Genomic DNA, 20692 nt, shown 5'->3' with positions numbered 1-20692 from the left:
CTCTCTGTGTAACTTGATACAAAGATGCTTTCGGATATCTCAACGATGAAATTAATATTCTGCTTAAGTTGACAAAGGTAGGCTGAAAATGACCCGTTTACTTTGAAAGGCAGAGCAGGGCAAGGGAGGAAGGAGGGTTGGGTGTCCTTCTGCCGAAGGTAAGGGGGGGTGAAAGGGCTTTTTATTCACAGACCTCTCATTTTAAGCTTCTGTTTCCCATTATTATATCCTCATTCACTGCAGCCCCCACCATAGAGGAAGAGACCTGGAGATACTCCACTGACCCCAGGTGCAGCAAGCAGCCGCTGTTCCCACAGGGTTCACGAGAGCATAAATGCACATTGACACACTCACATGAACACAAACTACAAAAACAGACACCATAAAAGGGGGCATAAATAAAATGGTAGGGGTCCTATTAAAGGGTCCTTTTTCAGGTGCACATTGGAACCATTCCAGCTGTCCCATGGAACTGGCTTTCACCTCATGAAACATCACAGATATTCTTGAGTGTGCAGAATAAGGATGATGGATATTTATTTTATTTTCAATTTAATTTATTTTCCCTTTTCTCAAACAGAAGAAAATTAACACATTGAAAAGAAAAATATATACATATAAGATATACAACGGTCACCAAATACAACTTGTACTGTTTTTGAACAGGGTATTTCTGAGGTCTTGTCTCTTGTCAGAATTATCAAAAGAAAGTCTTTAAATGTTTGATTTCAGTCAGACTATCTTTTTATCTGTTCAGCATGTATACAGACTACAATTTGCCTCTCAACTGATGTAATTATAAGCTGATCCTTTTTCTACGGTTATGTTGATCCCGGCCTTTGTTATTTCCAGATCTCCATCTATCCATCATTTCCTGTCTTCTCCTTGTTACTTGGAATCAAGTATGATGTGTGTGTAGCATATGGGGGCTGTAACTGAGGGACCAGCAGCTGAAGTGGAGTGTAAAGAACATGTGTGTGTAGACAGCTGTGTAGAGCATGTGAGTGTGTGTGTATATCTGTACTGATCTGGCTGGGAAAGATCCCAGCACTCTGTAGCGTTGATAGGACTTCTGGGGGCTTCTTCTCAAATAACCAAAACAAGAAGCACTAACACAAACACTGAGGCCAACAGGCTTGCCGTGCCTTTTGTTTTAACATGCACATGTGTGTGTTCTGGGTACACCCTCATGATGACTAATGATGAGTGGGGGCTCAGCTAACAAAACATGACAGACAAAATAGGACATGACAAAACACAACCAGAGGCCGAAAGAGAAATCATGAATACAATATGCTCGCAAATGTTACACTAAGATAAATGACAGAATGAGTTAAGCAATGACTAAGAGAAATGAAAAGAATGAAAGGGAAATGTGTCACACATGCATCCTGTTGGATACAAGTGAATGTGAATTTTATCAGAGGGTTTGCATTAGTTTATATTTATGTATTTCTTCACTTCTTATGTCTGGTATAATAAAAACAAGAAATGAATAAATGAACAAGTAAATAAATAAAAAGAACAACTTTGATACTCACACATGCATCCTGTTGAATGCTCTGTAGGATGTGTTTGGCAGGAACCAGGAAGTCAATGATGTAGCGTAGTCCGTCTCCGTGGTATTTAGTCTCAACCACGTCTAACACCTGGCATAGCACGGTGGCCGCAGTGGCTTCAAAAGGAGGGTAGAGAGCAGAGAGTGTGCTCTGAATACAGTTGTCCAGAGATTCAGAGTCCTGTAGAGGAACATACAAATGATCAAAGGAAGAAAAAAAACTTTATATAAAATTCTATATGTGTGTGTGTGTGTGTGTGTGTGTGTGTGTATGTATACACACAGAGACACACATAAATATATGTAAAAAAAAAAAAAACCAGTACTGACATAATCATTATTATTATTTTATATAATACATTTAGAATTCAAGACAACCTGAGTTAGGCTAAGGATCATCCTTCATCCTAAATCAAATGCAGTGTTCTGCCCATCAATCTAGTAAGAAACTATTAAGTCCAACACGGCCACAGATAGACAGACTCTCAGCGAATGAATCACCCAAGCCTGGCCCTGTCTGTCAAAACCCAGACCAAGCTTTTCTTCTACCATGTCCACACGTGTCCTGAAAGCAGCTGATCAATGTCCCTGGTGGTCTCCATCAGAAGTCTTCCGAAGTTTAGAGAAGAAAAGCGACTGGCGGTGAAACCTGACTCTTGAAGCCAATGCAGGGAGCAACCAATACGCTGCTAAAAATAACAGCTGCTCAGGCCACATTTTAAGAAATAGGCCTCTAGTCTAACTTTACTGTGTCTATTTGCTCTTTATAAGCATGACCTCCTTCTCCGTTCTCACAATTTTGTTGTTGTGATTATAGTTTAGTCAGCGACTGAATAATGTTTATTAAAAATTAAAGCTTATCAACTGACAGCTGATCAATCAATTTCAACATAAATGCAATTATTGATCATGCAAGGAGATGGTAAAAAAAAATGTCATTTATAAATCTCTACATGTGTTCCCATCAAAACTCTTTCTTGTTCTCTGCATAACATAACCTTCTCCACTACTTTCAAGTAGATTGTCAAAGTGTTTCCCATATTTTGATTTATTTGTCGCAGGCGGCTACAATGTTAAAACTGACCTCTCTACTTATAGATTTATTAAAAGACTTGACTTTGCTGAATAAACAAGAGTACTTCACGTTTCAAAATGTGACGTGGTCTAGTGTTTTTATATCAGTGTACATCATATCTGAAAAAAAACTGTCTTCAGGAATTTCATTTGTATTTCATCATGCTTGTAATGCCTGACAAAGCAGCATTTGTGAGGACAGTGCTGCTTTATGTACTGCTGTTACTGGGGGAAACAGCTATTTTGCCGCTCCAAAAGTGGCAACTAATGGCAAACAATGAATTAGCATTTTCAATCAGACCAACTTGAAAATCGACTGATGGTTTTTAGCAGCAAACATGCAGAGCCATAAATTTTAAGCAGTATATATATATGTGTGTGTGTGTGTGTGTGTGTGTGTGTGTCCCATGAGGGAGGCCCGCCAAACACAGAATTTAAGTATGTGGAATTTATCAGTAAACTCATTGGTCTTACTGACTGACACAACTACCCTGAAAGAAACTCTACACAACTAACATCCTCATGATGAATTACATACAGTACCACTTAGGGCCTCACTAAACTACTGGGGTTACTAAAGATCAAAAGTACAGTTCTGCATATCCAGTGACTAAGACATGTCAGGCAGGAGAGATGGATGAGACATTCAGACTCCACTTTAGAGACCCCTCTATGTGTGATTACCTATATGTGCACACGTGTAGATAGTAATCTGGGGCAAGACCGTACCAATACAAGGTAAGGGAACCATAGCAAAGCCAAAGTTAAAGTGAAGATGTTTATGTTTAGAGTAAGAAAGATAAAGAATGTGGGAAGGAACACACTGAAAAATAACATGACACAGCTGTGAGCTAAGCAGACACACAGGTGCATCTGTGGGTAAATATTGTAATTCCACCAGCATTAAACAGAAGATGAGAGATTAAAGATGTCATGTGACTATGTTTTATGCTTAAAATCAAAAGCTGGTTAGCAGTAGTCTAACTGCTCCTTATGGTAAGGTTTGTCTACAGTTTGTATAATTAGCATATAAAAACAGTCTATGACAGTTGACAACCAGGGGGCCTTCTTCAAACTTCCAGGAGTGGCCTAATAATGGGTCTTTAATAATATAATAATAATACAATTGTTTAAGTGATAATATCTTAAATGAAAATTAGATTTAAAGAACAGTACTCTGTGGTATGTCCCCCTTTATATGGCCTAGTAAATGTCTTCATTTGCAATGACTGTGCTGTGCCATACTGTTATCAGTGCTGTAACTCAGTCAGCCTGGGAACGGAGATTCCCCCACACACATTTCAACCATCTGAAATAACAAAAATGTGAGCATGAAACTCTCATCTTAAAGCTCAGGTTCTCAGTGTCTTATGCTGGTCTCATACACTGATCCATATCTGGAGCTATAAGAGCATCTATCTAGTCATGTTTCTCTAGCTCTGAAAACATTTGTATATACTGTGGTATTGACATGTTAAATTCATTGGAAGGGAAAAACTCCATTTGTCCAGCTCATTTTACATTACACAAATCTAAATTCCAGAATCTGTTGTTTGAAGTGAAAGTTAAAATGATGTTTACCAGGCCTAAACATCATCTACATACATGAAAGTTCTTGATCAACATCGGTCATTTCAGATTAATGAGCCACTTCTTGTGCAGAATACATTTTAACAGAGTAAATGAATAACAGGTTACGGGATCTTCATTAGTTTTTGATGTATATTTAGATTCAGATACATTCTTTAGATATAAAGATTCTTTATTGGCATCAAAATTTCAGGTTTTTTTAACTGCACAAAACATTCTTTAGATTATTAAAATGTTCTTTATATTTTTTAAATGGGAAGAACCCAGGAGTTCTGAAAAACCAAGGAGTTCTAAACTTATTATGTCCATCGTTATTTGAGGATTTTTTTTAAAGCTGGCAATAGGACAGCTTTAAAAGCAAGAGACAGAGGGCTTTTCCTCTGAAACAGTTCCGGCTACGGTGCCAAGAAGGCATCAATCAAAGAGCAGGGTCTAGTGCTTGGAGAAAAGCTCTCTCGAGGCTCAAAAAACCTGCAGCCTCTCTCTGCTGAATAATGTATAACGACATTAGGATCCCCATTTAAACCCGAACAGTAACACACACCACCCATCATCGTGAGCAATCACAATATCAATTTTCCAAGAGCCGTTACTCTAATTAAACTCATGCGAACAGTGGTACGGCATGACGGAAAGATGTTGATTAGAGGAGGCTGTTTATGTACTCGTCATGACTAATGCTCATTTATGAGTCTGACAGTGCCTGTAGTGACCGAGGAAGGAAGAGGAATCAATGCAGACTTCCTGTCTGAATCAGTGTAAAAGCAAACTTTTCCAAAAGAAAGTCAAATATTCCACATTCCTTCTCCATTTTACCTTTTAAAGGTGAGAAACAGCAGCTTAGGCTTTTCCTCTGTGAGCCAAATGGGAGACGCTAAGAAGGGCCCATTTTGAGAGAGGAGAGGGATTTACTGTTAGTCTGCCGCAGACAGCTTAATTTTCTCCAGATCTGAATGGCCACACAAGCTGCCCATTCCTCTCCCTTTTTTTAAATCATTCATCTTGGTCTTTTTTTCTCAGGCATTATTGAGACAAGTTGGTGAGATTTGGGTCCACAATGGTATCATTCTGTAGAGCTCCGTAGTCATGCCTACAGGATAAACACTGTGCCTCAATAAGCTTGTCAGGCAGATATTCTGTGGTTTTCTGAGTGTTTGTGGTTGGACTTGTTCTTCATTACACAGAGCACTCATATGCAGGTCCTGGCAGAATCTGACAAAGTCTTTAGCATCTTCTGCAGTGATTCTGAGACAAAACTGTCTTAGTTCAGTGGAATAGTTTGGGCTCAGATTTTTTTGTAAATCAGTATTTTTATTTAGCAATGATGCATAACATTTTTTAACTTTCTATTGATTAACGATTCCTGAAAAAAGTATCTCCGTTTGCACAAGAACATTAAGCAGAACAACTGACAATAATAAGAGATGGTTAGGACATTCTAATTGGTAGCTAAAAGTACTGTTAGCTAAATTAACAAGTGAAATGTGCATGTAAGAGCTTGAAAATAAGCATCCTTTTTTTTAAATATCTAAAACCTTAAGGCAAACTAACAGACCTAGATAATGTGATCGTAGCTCTGCCTAATTCATCATGTCAACGTTAATCAGACTAGCTGACTTGCTTTGTGTGCTTTCTCTGAAACACGTGTGATGTGTATTTAGTCTCATTACTGAATTATACTTTGTGTAATGTGGAAATGATTACAAATTTCCTTTGTATTGTTTTTGCATTTTGAAAACAATATCAAATCTTGGCCTACATACTGAATTGTACCATTTCCCAGAATGTGACGAACCATCTAATGGTGGCTGTCTGTGTCTAGGGATGTTGTCAGGAGGAGTGTTATTTATGGCATGGGCTCTTTTCACTAATGATAATCATGACATGAAAGTGCACGGCATACGACTTTGTTAAATCAAGCCTGCCCCCTTTTAAGACAGCAGCTTGGCCTTTGGCTGCACAATATTAGATTACTTAAAGCATCTCTTTGGGTCACACTCTTACTGGTGAATAATCAAATCAATTGCATCTGTCCCGAGGGAACAGTGAATCCCTCTATTGGCTGTTTAAGCCTCACAGAACAACATTTTAAGGAAATGAAAGCAAAAAAAAAAGGTTTGAAAAGTAGTAATGTGAAACACAATCTAGGTTTCAATGTGCAGATATAACCGAACCACAATGGGTTTTTGCATAGTTGAGCTTCAGCCTTCATCTGTCTATTCAAGTGTGGGAAACAACACGTAACTGAATATTTGAAGGATTGTAATTAAACTTTAAAAAAATGCAATTAAACCTACATACTGTGAATGTGTACGATAATAGTATTGCATAGCGTAGTGGTTGGTTAGATGATAGGAATGTGAGATGTTCAGACTTGTTCTTAAAAATTGCCATCTGATGAAGAAGGACAAGATGGAATAATGTAACTAGAGAGATAATATAATCCATTGAAAATGTTGGTCAATTAGAAATAGTTGAATAAAAACGACCTTGTTCTTTCAAGTGCATTTGTGTCAAATTGCAGCTGAGCTCTAACAGATGTGTAAGGTAATGAGAGACACGATCAAATATGTGTGCGCACACTAAAACACACAAACGGACTCTAAGAGACAACGTATGGGAGGGCAACGCACTGGGGACCTGACCCTTCACCCCAGCACAAGTGACAGAATAAACCAGCTGTCCATTAGAGTGACACAGTGAAAGAGAAAAGCGGGACAGAGAGAGAAAGAGATGTGAGGTACCAAAAAGAAAGAACAAATATTTCCATTTGCAGTGTTTGTCCTGTCCCAGCTGATCAGGTGACCGGGCTATTGTGCATGAGGGTGGCACAGAGGTTTAGAGGGTGGAAACTTTGGCAGGGCACAATGTGATGGTGGTACGTCATTGGGGAATTATGAACACAAAAGAAATTTATAAACCTCTTTCTTTCTCTCCTCCCAACCCCCAATATAGACATTCTACATCCTACTCCGTTATCAGCAGGCTGATAAGAATAAGGTTCCGGACAAGCTAGCATCGACTGACTTCCTGAAGAGGTGAAGCAGCTGTTGAACTATGACACCTCCAGTCACTATACATCAAATGAATGTCCGATGACCAAATGACTGTGAACTCACTCACAGATCACTGATGATGTCAGATCTACCTGGAACACCTTCTAGAACTTAAATATAGCTCACTGCAAGGAAAACACATTCAGGAAATATATATCAACTGGCTAACAACAGAAATGCTACATAGTTAGACATTTTTCCAATAAAACAGATCCCGAGAGAAACCATTTTTTTGTTTAAGAGAACAGGAAAGGATTTTAGAGTGCAGGCCTAAATATGGAACTATGTTCAACTTTAGCTGTTAGCAACGTTTCATTTAGGATTTTGTAGACAGGGTTAAAATTCTGGCATGAAACTAGTGCTTGTTTATAAAAGATTTGCTTTAAAGTCATAGATATATGACTGACTTTCTCACGTGGAGGAACACTAAAATCTGCGGGTCTGAACAACTTTGAGTGTTATTTTTTGAGTGAATTATGACTTTAAGTTTGAGTTATGAAACCAGAGAGGTTACGAAAAATCTGTAAAAAGCTCATCACATTCCTAGGGTGAGTGAGGCAGAAAATAAGAGCTGTCTGACATTCCACAAGGAATTAAACCTGATGTTCACACAAGTCATAACTGTTCAAACAGTCCTCAAAGAGATAACAAACCCTCCACATGTGCAGTTTTTACAATCATTTACTAAGGTAACTCCAATTCTCCAACTCATTGAAAAATGAAAAATGAAATGCTGTGTCAATCAGAACAGATTTAATGTTTAGTATATAAAGTCATACGATGCTGGAACAACGGTGGGTCACTGTGGGTGGAGCTACTCAGCACATTTTTGCAAAAACAAACCAAGTTTTCAACAAAATTTTACATCTAGGACCTGTTTCATTAAACAACTGATTCAAATGTATTATCTTCCATTCTGAATCTGTGTTTTATTTTGCATAAAGCTATGTGATGTGCTGACATACAGATACTGAAGTTTTGAAAAACAGCCCTCTGTTGACAGCAGTGTAGAGTATCACATCAGAGTTCTCTGAATGCTTGAAGAGTGGCAGTCTTCAGACGGGCCACATGCTGACCCAGAGGCGTCAGGCCAGCGCTCTGATTCATACTGCCACTGCGCTGGCGTCAAGCTGTAAACAGCGTGCCTGAAGCCAAGACTCATGAGAGGCTCCATCCATATACAGCTGTCTACTCAAAACAATCAAATGTGCATCATTAGCACCATTTGGGGCCCACAGTCAGTCTTTATGGCTTTGTGGAGTACGACCAATTGATGTGCGTGTGTGTTCGTGCTCCTGTTACCTTGCTAACACATTTACCAGGCAACAAAAACAGAGAAATGATCATCTGATGCTCTTGCCCAATTTTGCAGTCAAATCACAAAACTTGATCCAGCAGGTTAGGTTGGGATGAGTAACTATATTCTACAACACTGAGAATTTTACAAGAAATCGCTACGCTGCTGCACAGTACTTTGGGGAACAACATACTTTAAGGTCTTTTACTATGGCAATACTACTGTGTTTTTTGAAGAACCTTCGTATACAAAATTGACTTAAATTCACTGAGTAGGCAAAACAATAGAGGCACTTTAGGATAAAGACATGTCTGAGGGGCAGACCAGACTTACAGAGCCGGCCCTGTAACAGCTTAGCTTCTAAGCTTCAAGTGTCTCCTCAAAATAAACCCCATCTAATTTTAATCAGTCTATCCCTGAAATCCAAACTTGTAGATGGGACTCTATCTAAACGCACTGGCACATAATCAGTCAAATACACAACTCAAAATCCTGAGTCCTTGGGTCTTTGGGGTTAATCTCCAGAACGGTGTACAACTTCAGAGCGGCTGCACTGAGATCAAAGCCTATTCATGAGCTAAACACAAAAAACGTTGACTTTTGGCCCTCTGCCACTGATGGATTGAGTCCTCGTCTCTTCTATTGTGAAGCAAGACTCCATTGGCTGAGAGCTGGATTGTGTGGCGACACTGTCTGGGGCTGAACTCAGCAGGATGTGACAGTGTAAGGTCATGTGGAAGGGGTTACATAAATTTGGGGGGGTCCCAATGTTTGGCTTTGGCACAAGCAATGGGCACCAACTGTGAATATAAACACAATTTAGAAGATCACATGACAACATAGTACGGCCATTCTAGGACATTCAGTTACCATTTACACATCCTATAAATTTAGACTTCAAGCAAGCCTAGATGTGTGCTTCTAGGGGCAATTATATTTAACACATTTCTGTGCAACCAACAGGTCAGTGTAAGTTATACGAGACAGAGTGACAGATTTTTTTCAGTGTTATCAGTCAAAATGAACACAACTCTATTGGCTTCTTCTGAGTGTTTACATGTTGTCGCTAAAATGTGCACGCACTTTTATTTTTATGATCCTCCTCTTTGTCCTTTCCTCTACAAATGAACCATTCATTTCCTCCTCAAATGGTCCACACAGAAGGGTTTTCTTTTCTGTGTTGGGATTACCATGTTAAAGAAGAGAGACCCAAAGGGTGTGACAGCATTCTTGAAGCAGCAAGAGCCACCCAAACAAGATCCATAACAGTACATTGATTCATGCGGTTAAATTCAGAGATCTGTTATCTGCGTTTTGAAAGCCTGATTTATTTATATTACAAAGTCGTATTTTAAACCGATAAATCTCGTACCTGCTTCTCTGTTGAAAAACAACAACTGTGTTGACAACACTATATCATTTTGAAAATGAAAAAAATTCTCCTTACAGTCAAAGTCAACCGCATTGCCTTTCACTGTATGGAGGAGACAAAAATTATTTGGTTTCAGAGAATTACAAAATGCATACAGGTGGAACATCGGTTATGGTATGACTACTTTTAGCAAGACTATATCTATGCAGCTAACATTGATGACAATTTACTATAGCATGAAGACAACCTGTGAGAAAATAGCATGAAAATGACTGAAGATTAGCATCAATGCCTCAAAGGGAACAAGTCAAAGCTTGATCCCATATTTTACAGTTTAGTTTTTAGTGTACGCAGTAGAAAACTCTTAGCATTGCATAGTATTCTCTCGCAACTCCACATGTCTTCAGTTGTGCCTGTATTTTAACAGTTGTCCAAAAGATGACCAGTGAGTGCACAGTGATTTACAGATATGTAGGACAAAATTAACTTTAAAAGGTCCCCAGTGAACATCCCTACACTCTGACTGAATCCCATTACATCACAATGACATGTACAAATGCTTCCCTTTACTCAGACATCTTTTAACATTCACACTAAAAACTATTTAAAACCAAGCAGTCTACCCTAAACGTGCTGGATGCTCTAAGTCTGTACACATCAGAGTGCTCTTGCTGCGTAACAAGCATGTGGCCTTGCAGTGTTACATTTTAGAACCTGTAAAGCACATATGAATTGGTTAGGCCAAGCAGACAATAATAGCATAATAAATAGCATTTGCAGTATAGAGGACTATCCAGCTAAACATTAGCAGGGTTTGGAATGAATCATAACCAAATGTCACAATCTGAGTGCTGAACTAACATGACATTTTGTTTATTCAGTGGTGAGAATGATATGTTTTCTGTTCATATCTAGAATATCCAGACAGAAAGGAACAGAAGGGAGCGAGAGAGCGAGAAAGAGAATGCTGAGATCATGTTTTATACTCTGTATTGAACAGGTCTGATCAGGAGAAGCATCGCGGGCATTCCTCTACCTTCACAATATAAAGAGCAGCCATGAGATATGCTTTCCTGTTATCTCTCACGCACACAATATTTTCAAACTACATTCATCAAAATAATACAGTAAAGACATATATATAATGCTACAAAAGATTTCTAACTATTCAATCCTTAAAAAGCATTATCACCTTTTCAAAAAAGTTAAATATATGATAACCACAATAAATATTTATTGAGCAACAAATCAGTATATTAAAATTGTTTCTGAAGGCCCATGTGACACCTGAAGACTAGAGTAATGAATACAAAAAATGTCATCTTTACACAGGAATAAGTTACATTTAGAAAACTGTTGCTACAGTAATAATTCACAAAATTACATATTTTACTGTATTTTTGATCATATAAGTGGTGAGCCTAAATATTTTATAAAAAATAAATAAAATCACACCAACCCCAAACATTTCAATAGTAATGGAATATGTGTGTTTCCTAGAAGGGGTGTATTGTCATATATATTTTTACTTCTTCAGACTGCCCTAAAGGTAAGTATTCTCTCAGACACACATATCGGGCAAATTTGCCCACTAGCAAAATTTACAAACAGATTCTTGCACATTAAATATAATACACAAGGTGTTTGTTATTACTGTTGAGACTCCTAGTCACAAAAACCCCTGCAGCTGCCGTTTTCGTGAGGCCTCCTGAAGAACAGAGCGATGAAATTCTTCAGTCAAGAGTCATAATCTTAGAAGCACACAGTGTTACTCTGAAGGGTTAAAGTTTAACACATCAGAGCAGGCTCAAGAACAGCTCTCTACCTGACAACAGAAACAGACAAACCTCAGACCTCTCTGAAGCATCTGAGTAAACCTTCTCTTCAAACACAACTACTAGATAACCCAGTGACCCTTGGACAAATGTCTCTACAGCGAGGTGGGTCGAATTAAAGATTGCCTCTCCGCCAAGTTGTCAAGACACACAAAAAGGGACACAATAAATGGGCCTAATTTAAGCCTCCGACATCTTAACAAGCAGTTGAGGGCTTGAATGAATGAGCGGGAGGCTATTTTGCTTTTAAACGCATTTGTTTCCAGTTACCTCTACAGCTATTGTAAGCTACAGATCACTGAGCCAGAGCTGCAGCGTTTCCTGAAAAACTGAACCATATGCAGCTTGGCCGGTTTGGGGGAATGGATGTTTAGATTGACTTTGTAAATTGTACCCGGCTCACTCAATTACAAGGACAGAGCGATTGCTCACACGACAAGCCCAGCAGCGCTCTTTGAGACGATACACTCCAGGTCAGAGGAAGTTCCTCGTAAAGCGTAAGAAAAACGAATGTTTGTGGTTCAATCAGCAGATGTAGCACAGCGCAACCTGCTCGGAGCGAAATTGTGGTTTGGAGTGAAGAATGAGCATATGAGTGTACTAATAACAATGTACTTCCACTCCAAACACTTCATTTTGCCCCTCTTTCCACCCCCTGTTCTTTCCTTCTGGGCTCATTTTCAATATCAGCCCAGCAAACCAAAACATAAAAGCGGAGGCTAATTTGAATCCATAACATGTCAGTGTTTTACGATTAAGAAAATGTGGTTTCAGATAAAAGATATTCTTCACCTTTGGGACAGCAGTCACCTTTACAACAAAACGAAAGGCCAAGAGCATTGTACACACATACACACTTTCCTTCCTCTCTGCATGGTTGACCTCTTTATAGGCTTGCCGAGATGTAAAGGAGACGAGTGTAATGCAGAGAACAGCTGGCGTGACAGGCCTGATCGCACACACACGCATTTGGAAGACCCCAATAGTCATGAAGAGAGGTCACACACAGACACAGTCAAACTGGCTCTATGAAACCTACAGAAAAACAGCAGCACGCAGTCAGCTCTCAGCGGAGCGTATTCATGCTGAATCCACAGTTTCATTCCCTTGGCTGCTTTACCTGCGTCAAGGACAGTAAAGACCACCAACACACTCTGAGCACTTATTCATCAAAAACACATAGTGACTAAAGGTCCTTTTCACATATAACATGTATAACAATCACACTACATCACCACAAAGATGCTCCCCTATAGCTGAAGTGTATCCTCACACTGCTGGCATAGTCAATCAGCAGCAGTACAGTAAAAGTCAGTAAAAACAGCAACAGTACCCCCGTCTCCCCCCCTCCCCGTCTCAACCCCCGTAAGGTAAAGCCATTAGCACCTCTAAACTCTAGAGTTGTCTGTACTCACCATGCTGTAGGCTGATTCTTCTTCTGTTCATTAGATTCATTTTCCAGCGAATCTGGCCGCATCCCGTGCCGCGATTGAGCGCGGGTGTGCGTGCATGTGTGCTGAGTGGGCAAGTTTGTGTGTGCGTTGCTCACTAACCCTTCCAAACTGCAGGTCTCCGACACACTGACACACTCCCCACACACTGCAGCAGCTCACGAGGTAGAGACCGCCCACTCACTCTCTGCCCCTCCCCTCTCACGCTGTCTGCCTGTCTGTCTGTCACTCAGAAACTTCTGACCACACCCACAGCTCAAAGACCCTCCCAATCACACTCTACATTAGCTGCTGGAGCAAAGCAGACACAAGGGAAAAATAGTGTCAACACGAATGTGCATACTACATTTTAAATATGCAGCATATTATATAAATATATATATATATATTTACTGGGCACCAAAACTATGTTTTCTAACTTTCTTTGACATATATTCTTATGATAATGTTTCACAGATGAGACAAAGTCATACAGGTTTAAAAAGGCCATGAGGGTTAGTAAATGATTAATTTCCATTTTTGGGTAAGTATTCCTTTGAAATTATGTTTTTACACAAAGTGCATCAAATTCGGATCTGCTAAAATTATTCAACCAGTGTTGGTAAAGTTACCTAAAACTATTAAAACTTTCCAGTAATTGAAATAAACTAAAAAATAAATGAATAAATAAATAATAAATGCTGCCTTAATGGAAATAACTTTTAAGTACTGAATTAACAAACTATAGACACTTTAACTAGAGACACTTTAGTTTCTAAATGTAAGTGCGGACTGTAAACGATGAAATATTATAATTTTAAAAAATTTATCCCGGTTCTTCTGAGCTTGGTAATGCTCTTGGATAGCGACCATAATTTTGAAGCTCCGTAAATCGGATATATCCGTCGTGAAACTAATCTACACACCTTCAGAAGCAGATCAATAGGTTTTTGTAACACAAATATTTCCAGTCTTCAAATTATAATGTAAACCGTTTTTTTTTTTTTTTTTTTATGATTTCTGACTCAATGCATCATGCAACTTACGTCATCTCAGCGGTCAGCCAAGAAGCAGTTATAATTTAAAAAGTAGAAATATTTATTATTGTTATTTTTAAGTTATTTTTTGTTTTAACTATTCCTTTAAGTAACCTTGACTGAATTTATGTGATATTAAACATAGGAACAGAACTTTTAAATTGAAATGTTTTCCAAAATACATCATTCAGGAAATTGTATTTACTGCACAGGACTCTAGAGAAAACACAGTTGGAAACACTGTAATCTGGAGAGAAAGCTACATAAACCCAGAGACTGACTCCCTGCTGACAGAGTGAATGGACACAGAGCTTTAGTGGGAGGAGAAATGCTGTCCAAGATGTGTGATTGACACTTGATCTGCTCACCAATGTCTAAAAGATGAGAAGGGATCAACCAGGAGAAAGACAGACCATGAGGGGTAAAGTGAACAAGGGTCACAAAGGGCCAGTGCCAAATGCACAGCTGGTCTAAGCTGAATTAAGTCATCTTTCAGTACACAGTTAATTAATTACATTATTAAATAATTAACCAAATAATTTTTATTATTTTTATTTTAACTATTTTTTTCTTTCTTTAAAAGTCTGTATGCGTCTTTCTTGTACATGTGTACATTTTTACCAGTATTTTTGTATTAAATAAAGATGCAATATTAATGAGAGGATTGTAATTTTTGAGTGAAAGCTTCTACACAACAAACATGTCCATAATAACACTGCATCCATGTGTGTATTACTGTTTAAAAAATAGGATCTGTAAGATTTTTTGAAACGTCTCTTATGCTCACTAAAGCTGTATTTATTTAAAACATTAAAATGTTAGCTACTATTGTAAAATAATTTAACAATTTTAAATGAATGATTTATATTTTAATGTATTTGAAACCGTAATTTATTCTTGTGATGGCAACGTGGAAGTTTGAAGACTCCATTACTCCAATTTTCAGTGTCAGATGATCCTTCAGAAATCAACCTAATATGTTGGTTTGGTGCTCACAGAGCTCTCATACTTGGCAAACAAATGTAACTCGGTGTTGATAAATTGCTAAATACATCTGGTTAAATGAAAACTAGGTTTAAGCAATTTTTTAACCAATACCTTTCAGTGTCATCTTGGATATTAATTTACATAAGTAACATTGAGAGGGCCCTTACAATCAATAATTTAACCACATTAAAGTAGACAAAGCATTTAGAAAAGTCAACAAATATAATATACGTAAAAATGAAAAGATAATCAATATTGTTAAAACTAATTTGGCATTTATATTTCCACTGCTGGGAACACACACTGGGTAGAATACTCATTTAGCTTGAGGCTGATCAGCAAGAGCAATACAACGGAGATTTCTTAGATTGGTACCAATGACCAAGCTGCATGTAAACCTGAACAATGAATTAAGGTCATACTAATTTGAACCCACATATGTGGGTCAGTCTGTTTACGTTTTTCATCACTGGGTTAGGTTTGTCTATTTTTATAGGGGTCCAGTATAAATAGATCCTGTGCTGTATACGACCCATACCTCACTAAAACTTTCTATGTCAAGCATGTGACCATTCCTCAATTAAAATATATTTACTTTTAACCAGGCATGTAAAAAACACATGTTCATTTGGCTATAGACCAGGAGTCTTCAACCTTTTACAAGCCAAGGATCACTTGATGGATAGAGATAGAGGACAGGAACCCCTGTAGTGTATAAATAAGTACTGAATGTTTAACCCTGTCCTATAATAGCATTGGTACAGTACCATACCAAAGTATTTATATAATTTCTTATAATGTCTACATTGCAAAAACTTTATTTTTTTATATTACTAATGTACAGAAGTATATCCTATACACTTAACATTTAGCTTCTTCGACTTTAGGTAGTGTATTTTCACTTAATATTTTTATTTTATTTATTATCCACTATATATTTCATTTAACATAACGGAATTTGCAATCACTTGAAGGTGATTTGAGAAGCTGAGGTGCAATGATAAACCTCTTACATGTATCTGATGGTGTAAATCAGTCATACTGCTGCCTGTTTCTCTCACACTAAAAGTCTGTAGAGAGCTGAGTGTATGCAGTAACCAGGGGGAGCCAACGCACTCGGCAGTGGCTGGAATATGAACACTCACATTCCAGCTGCACACAGCAACAGCAGGAAACCATGTAGGAAAGATTCCTCAAACTACAAGATCAACTGCCATGCCAAAAACATTAAAATCCAAAGTGTAATAGAAACAAAAGTAACCGATGGTAGCCATTGTGTTTCCCTATTAAGAAATCGTATGTAAACTATACAAATGTGTGGTATATACGTTTAATTTAATATCATAATATATTACAATCTCAAGATGTCTGTGTATTTTGTTCCGTAAGACCAGTTTTGACACTGATAATATCACCTTGTAAACAGACAGAGAAATGATCTCTTAAAATCCACGCAGTAGCTGCATGACAGGAAGTGGAAATCAGAGGGAGAGTGGATATTCAGCCATGGGGCAAGCAGCTCTTGTATTGCACCCTTTGTTAATGGCTTGTTATATGACATGGTCCTTCACCCAAGGCTGTCATCAGGAGTAATGCTTGGTTCCTGTGTGTGTGTGTGTGTGTGTGCAGCGCACTTTATCACAGGCTACACAAACAGAGCAGAGTTTGAGGAAAAAGAACAGCTGCTCAGCTACAGAAATGTTTTTTGCTTCAAGTTCAAAAATCAGTCTATGTAAAGTGAGAAGGAATGAAGTTACTAATTAGAGAGTTATACCGGATGTAATTAGGTAGTCATTATTTAACCTTAATTAAACTGAGATCAACAGGAATATATATTGATTCCCAAGCAACTGTATCACTCTTATGTCCGCAGGTTAGTGTGACAAAGGGGAAGGACTACATCTACAGGTCAGAGTGAGTGTGTGCTTGATGACCGTTCCTTGATGCAGAGGTCAGATAATGTAATGACTGATCAGCATATTGGCTCTTAAACAACAAAAACAAAAGGAAGAAGCAGTAAAAGCAGGAAGGAGAAAATAAGTACAGATGATCACTCCAGCAGTTTATGTCAAAAAGTTTGATTTAGACATTATGGCAGAAATATATTACTATTATGTAGATGTAATAGTGTATGTGATAGGCTACTACTACCACTACCGTTTAAAAAAAACGAATACAAATGTATTTTTTTAAGAAATAATCACACAATGTTTTCATTTGTAATAGAAAAAATAAAATGTGTTTAAATTTTAACAATTAAACGACAAATTAAATTTAGGTGAAACTTGTTTATTGTTTTATTACTTGTGGAAAAACCTGAAACACAACTGATTTTTGTCAATTTTATTTTAGTTTGTTATTAACAAAAATAATGCGTTTTTTAATTAGCATGTTTTTGTGTTTTGCTTTAGTACTGATATTAGTAGAGAGAAGCGTGGATTTTCAGTGGTACTGATACCGAGTGCAGAATTTCGGTACAGTGACAACACTACCAGAGATAGGAATCAGTCTGTACAGGACTTACATGCCCAGGCCTTAGGCAACCAGCCAATGAGAAATAAACTGTGGAGCTGGAGGTTAATGGTGCACCACAAACACTTACTGTACTTACAAACTAAATGTTTCACCCTCTCTCTGTGTTTGTTGATGTAAGCTGCAAATCTCCAACATCAAGTATTATGAACCCACACGTGGATTTTACTCACTACATACACTTCAAATACAAACCAGTAAGGATCACGTCTTTAGCTATTTATTGGTATAATTTAGAGTGTTTCTTCCAATGGCTTCTCTGCACTTACGTATGCCTAAAAAATACAAAATATAAAAAAATAAATAACAGTAATAATAAGTAACAGCACGCTCTCCATACTATTTTGCCATAGATTTCCATGATGGTATATCTTTATATGATATTGTTATTCTTAATCCATGTTTTTTATCTATTCAGTGTATGCATCATTGATTGTTGTATAAGTTGTTTTTTTAAATATTACAAGTCAAAGACTGGATATTTAGGAAAAAGAACATAAAATGTCTTGAAAACATGACACTGCTTCATGTACTTTTACAATGACTTCGTACTGGCATCGTTTGCTTCCACATACAGATATTCTCAAGAACACACTCACAAACACAGATGATGGAAAAACAAGACTGTCTGTCCTGATCTGTTTCTCCAAAACGCAATCTGATTAAGTGATTAAACATGAAAAGGGCTTGCAGTTTGTCTGGCATGAATGACTAATGCACTGCTGATACCAGTTAACCTGAAGCCCTCTGCTTTCTGACAGGCCCCAGGGACTGAGAAACTGACTTATTTTTACATTTATTAGCCTAGATTACACAGTTTATATAAAGAGAACAAAAAAATAGAGAGAAAGAGAGAGAGAGAGAGAGAGAGAGAGAGAATAACAGATCATGAACAGGATTTTTTCCCCAATATATGATATGAATGGATAAGAAACAGTAATACAGATATGATCTTAGATTCTAAAAGAAAAACAAAGCAAGCTAACGCAGAGACTGCTGAAATAAACCCTCATGTGTTCCTGTAATAATTCCAGCAATTTCCACTAAAATTCGGTCGCAGGAGGTAAACTTTACCAGCCTAAACCGACAGCGATACACAGATACATAATAGCCAATCTGAGCTCCACCCATATCACCAATGAAAACAAGGATTAAACAGATGAATGACAGAGCACACGTGAGGTCCACTGAATGAATATACCATGTGTTTCTATGAATCGAAAAAAAGCTGAGAGAATGAAGAGAGAGTCTGTTTTCCTTCTGAAAATCAAAACGTGTGAGAAGAACCATCACAGATGTCAAACAAATATCTATAAATCCAGGCCTGTGCACTTAGTTGTGAGTAGCTACAGTAAAACTGAGAATGGAGAAAGAAGTGACTACAGCCATTCAGAATTCTCTATTTTTTTCTTAGAGAGGGAATTTGTGGCATAACATTCACGGCCACTGCGACAGATAGACAGAAAGAATGGTACACAGACCTACGCTCGACCTATATCAGCAAAACTAAATCTCGAAATAAACCACCTACCAGGCTACCACTTTAGAATGTGAGTGATTTGTGCTGAATCATTCATTTCAATGGCTCATACTCACTCACATCCTGTGGGATCAAGGTCAACAGGGCAGAGGACACCACCCACCCCAAGTGTATTTTACTCAAATGTATAAAATTTAGAAAATAAAAAAGATTTCACACAAACATTTATTTCTTCATCATTAGTATAAGGTTGGTGCTTTTTTGCTCGACTCAAAGCAAACCTCCATTGTGAGAGAGGATATCCTCCAGATAAAACCATGACTGTCTGATGGTATTACATCAGTCTTAAATATTGACTTTAGCTCTGTAAATCACTGCCGCTCCGAGCGCCTGTCAGCAACAGCCTCAACAAAGACAAGATTAAAAATGTGCCATCATAATCATTCCACCAGAATCACGTTCTGATGTCATATCAAAAGCATGATCCTTTACTATTTTCTACTTTTTGAATTACCTTCATTAATGAAACAATTCTGTAAAATGGAATGAAATGGAAAACATGTTTTGTCAGCTTCAATGTGTGGCATTAAGTGAAAGACAACAGGAGAAGATGGTAACACTTTTCTAGAAAAATTTGCTGTGCCTGTATTAAGCGTAGCATCCGTTAAATAACCAGGCCTACTTACCAAATCTCCTTACATCAGAGTAGTTCAGCTTCAGTTCTATAAACTTTAATCTGTTTGTGAACTAAGTGTCTATTGAATGGACGGTTAACCACAGCTAAACGTGCTTTTGTGAACATAAGCACAAGTAATCCTCATTGAAAATAATAAGTCCACACGTGCTCTCAAGAGCACCTGCAGTGTGAATAGTTAAATAAAACCAGAGCATACAAGTCCAATAAAGCACAATGCTTCTTTTGCACCAAGCTGAGGTAAGGTAAAAGTCAACAAATTACTGCAGGTTACCTAGTGAGTCAACATCTGCGTTTTTATGTATGACACACGTAAACACACCCTCAACACATTTGAACTGATTCTGTGACACACGTGAGAGGTCTGTGCTTTAAATGAAGCCTTTTGTAAAGGTGATGAACTGAAGTGTTCATAATGCAGATTGCTGCGGGGTTGTTTTATTTTAGAAACAACTCACTCAGGCTGAACAAGTCAGTGCTCTTTTTAAACTGAAAAAAAAAAAATCACAACAAATATTTCATGTTGCAAAACAAATAATTGTTCTTATCAAAGTGGTGTAGGCAATATAAAAATAGACAGATGTGCACAGTAATAATAACAAAAAATAACCGAAATGAATGTATAAACGTATTAGTTCATAATGGGTTATAATTTGCGCATACAAATTTTCTGAAAAGGCCTGTCCAATGACACATCACCGAAGCATGTAAAATGTGTCAAAAACTATTTGTACACATCAGTCAGCCATA

The 20692-nt window shown here is 37.8% G+C and overlaps 1 protein-coding gene across 4 annotated transcripts in view; it reads right to left on the bottom strand.

Annotated features, from left to right (window-relative positions):
- The window catches only part of plekhg4 (pleckstrin homology domain containing, family G (with RhoGef domain) member 4), a 74649-nt gene that overhangs the window by 40429 nt on the left and 13528 nt on the right, over positions 1-20692 (bottom strand). For 2 of the 4 annotated variants that reach the window (XM_043245192.1, XM_043245193.1), the window contains exon 2: positions 1542-1739. In XM_043245192.1, the coding sequence (XP_043101127.1) occupies positions 1542-1739 (198 nt within the window). Of the gene's footprint in view, positions 1-1541; positions 1740-1936; positions 1973-13197; positions 13379-20692 lie in introns of those variants that run through there. The other 2 variants (XM_043245195.1, XM_043245194.1) reach the window with 2 other exon arrangements.

Source organism: Puntigrus tetrazona, chromosome 7 (assembly GCF_018831695.1).
Source record: "Puntigrus tetrazona isolate hp1 chromosome 7, ASM1883169v1, whole genome shotgun sequence".
Lineage (NCBI taxonomy): Eukaryota > Metazoa > Chordata > Actinopteri > Cypriniformes > Cyprinidae > Puntigrus > Puntigrus tetrazona.
This window is presented reverse-complemented; position numbering and strand designations above follow the sequence as displayed.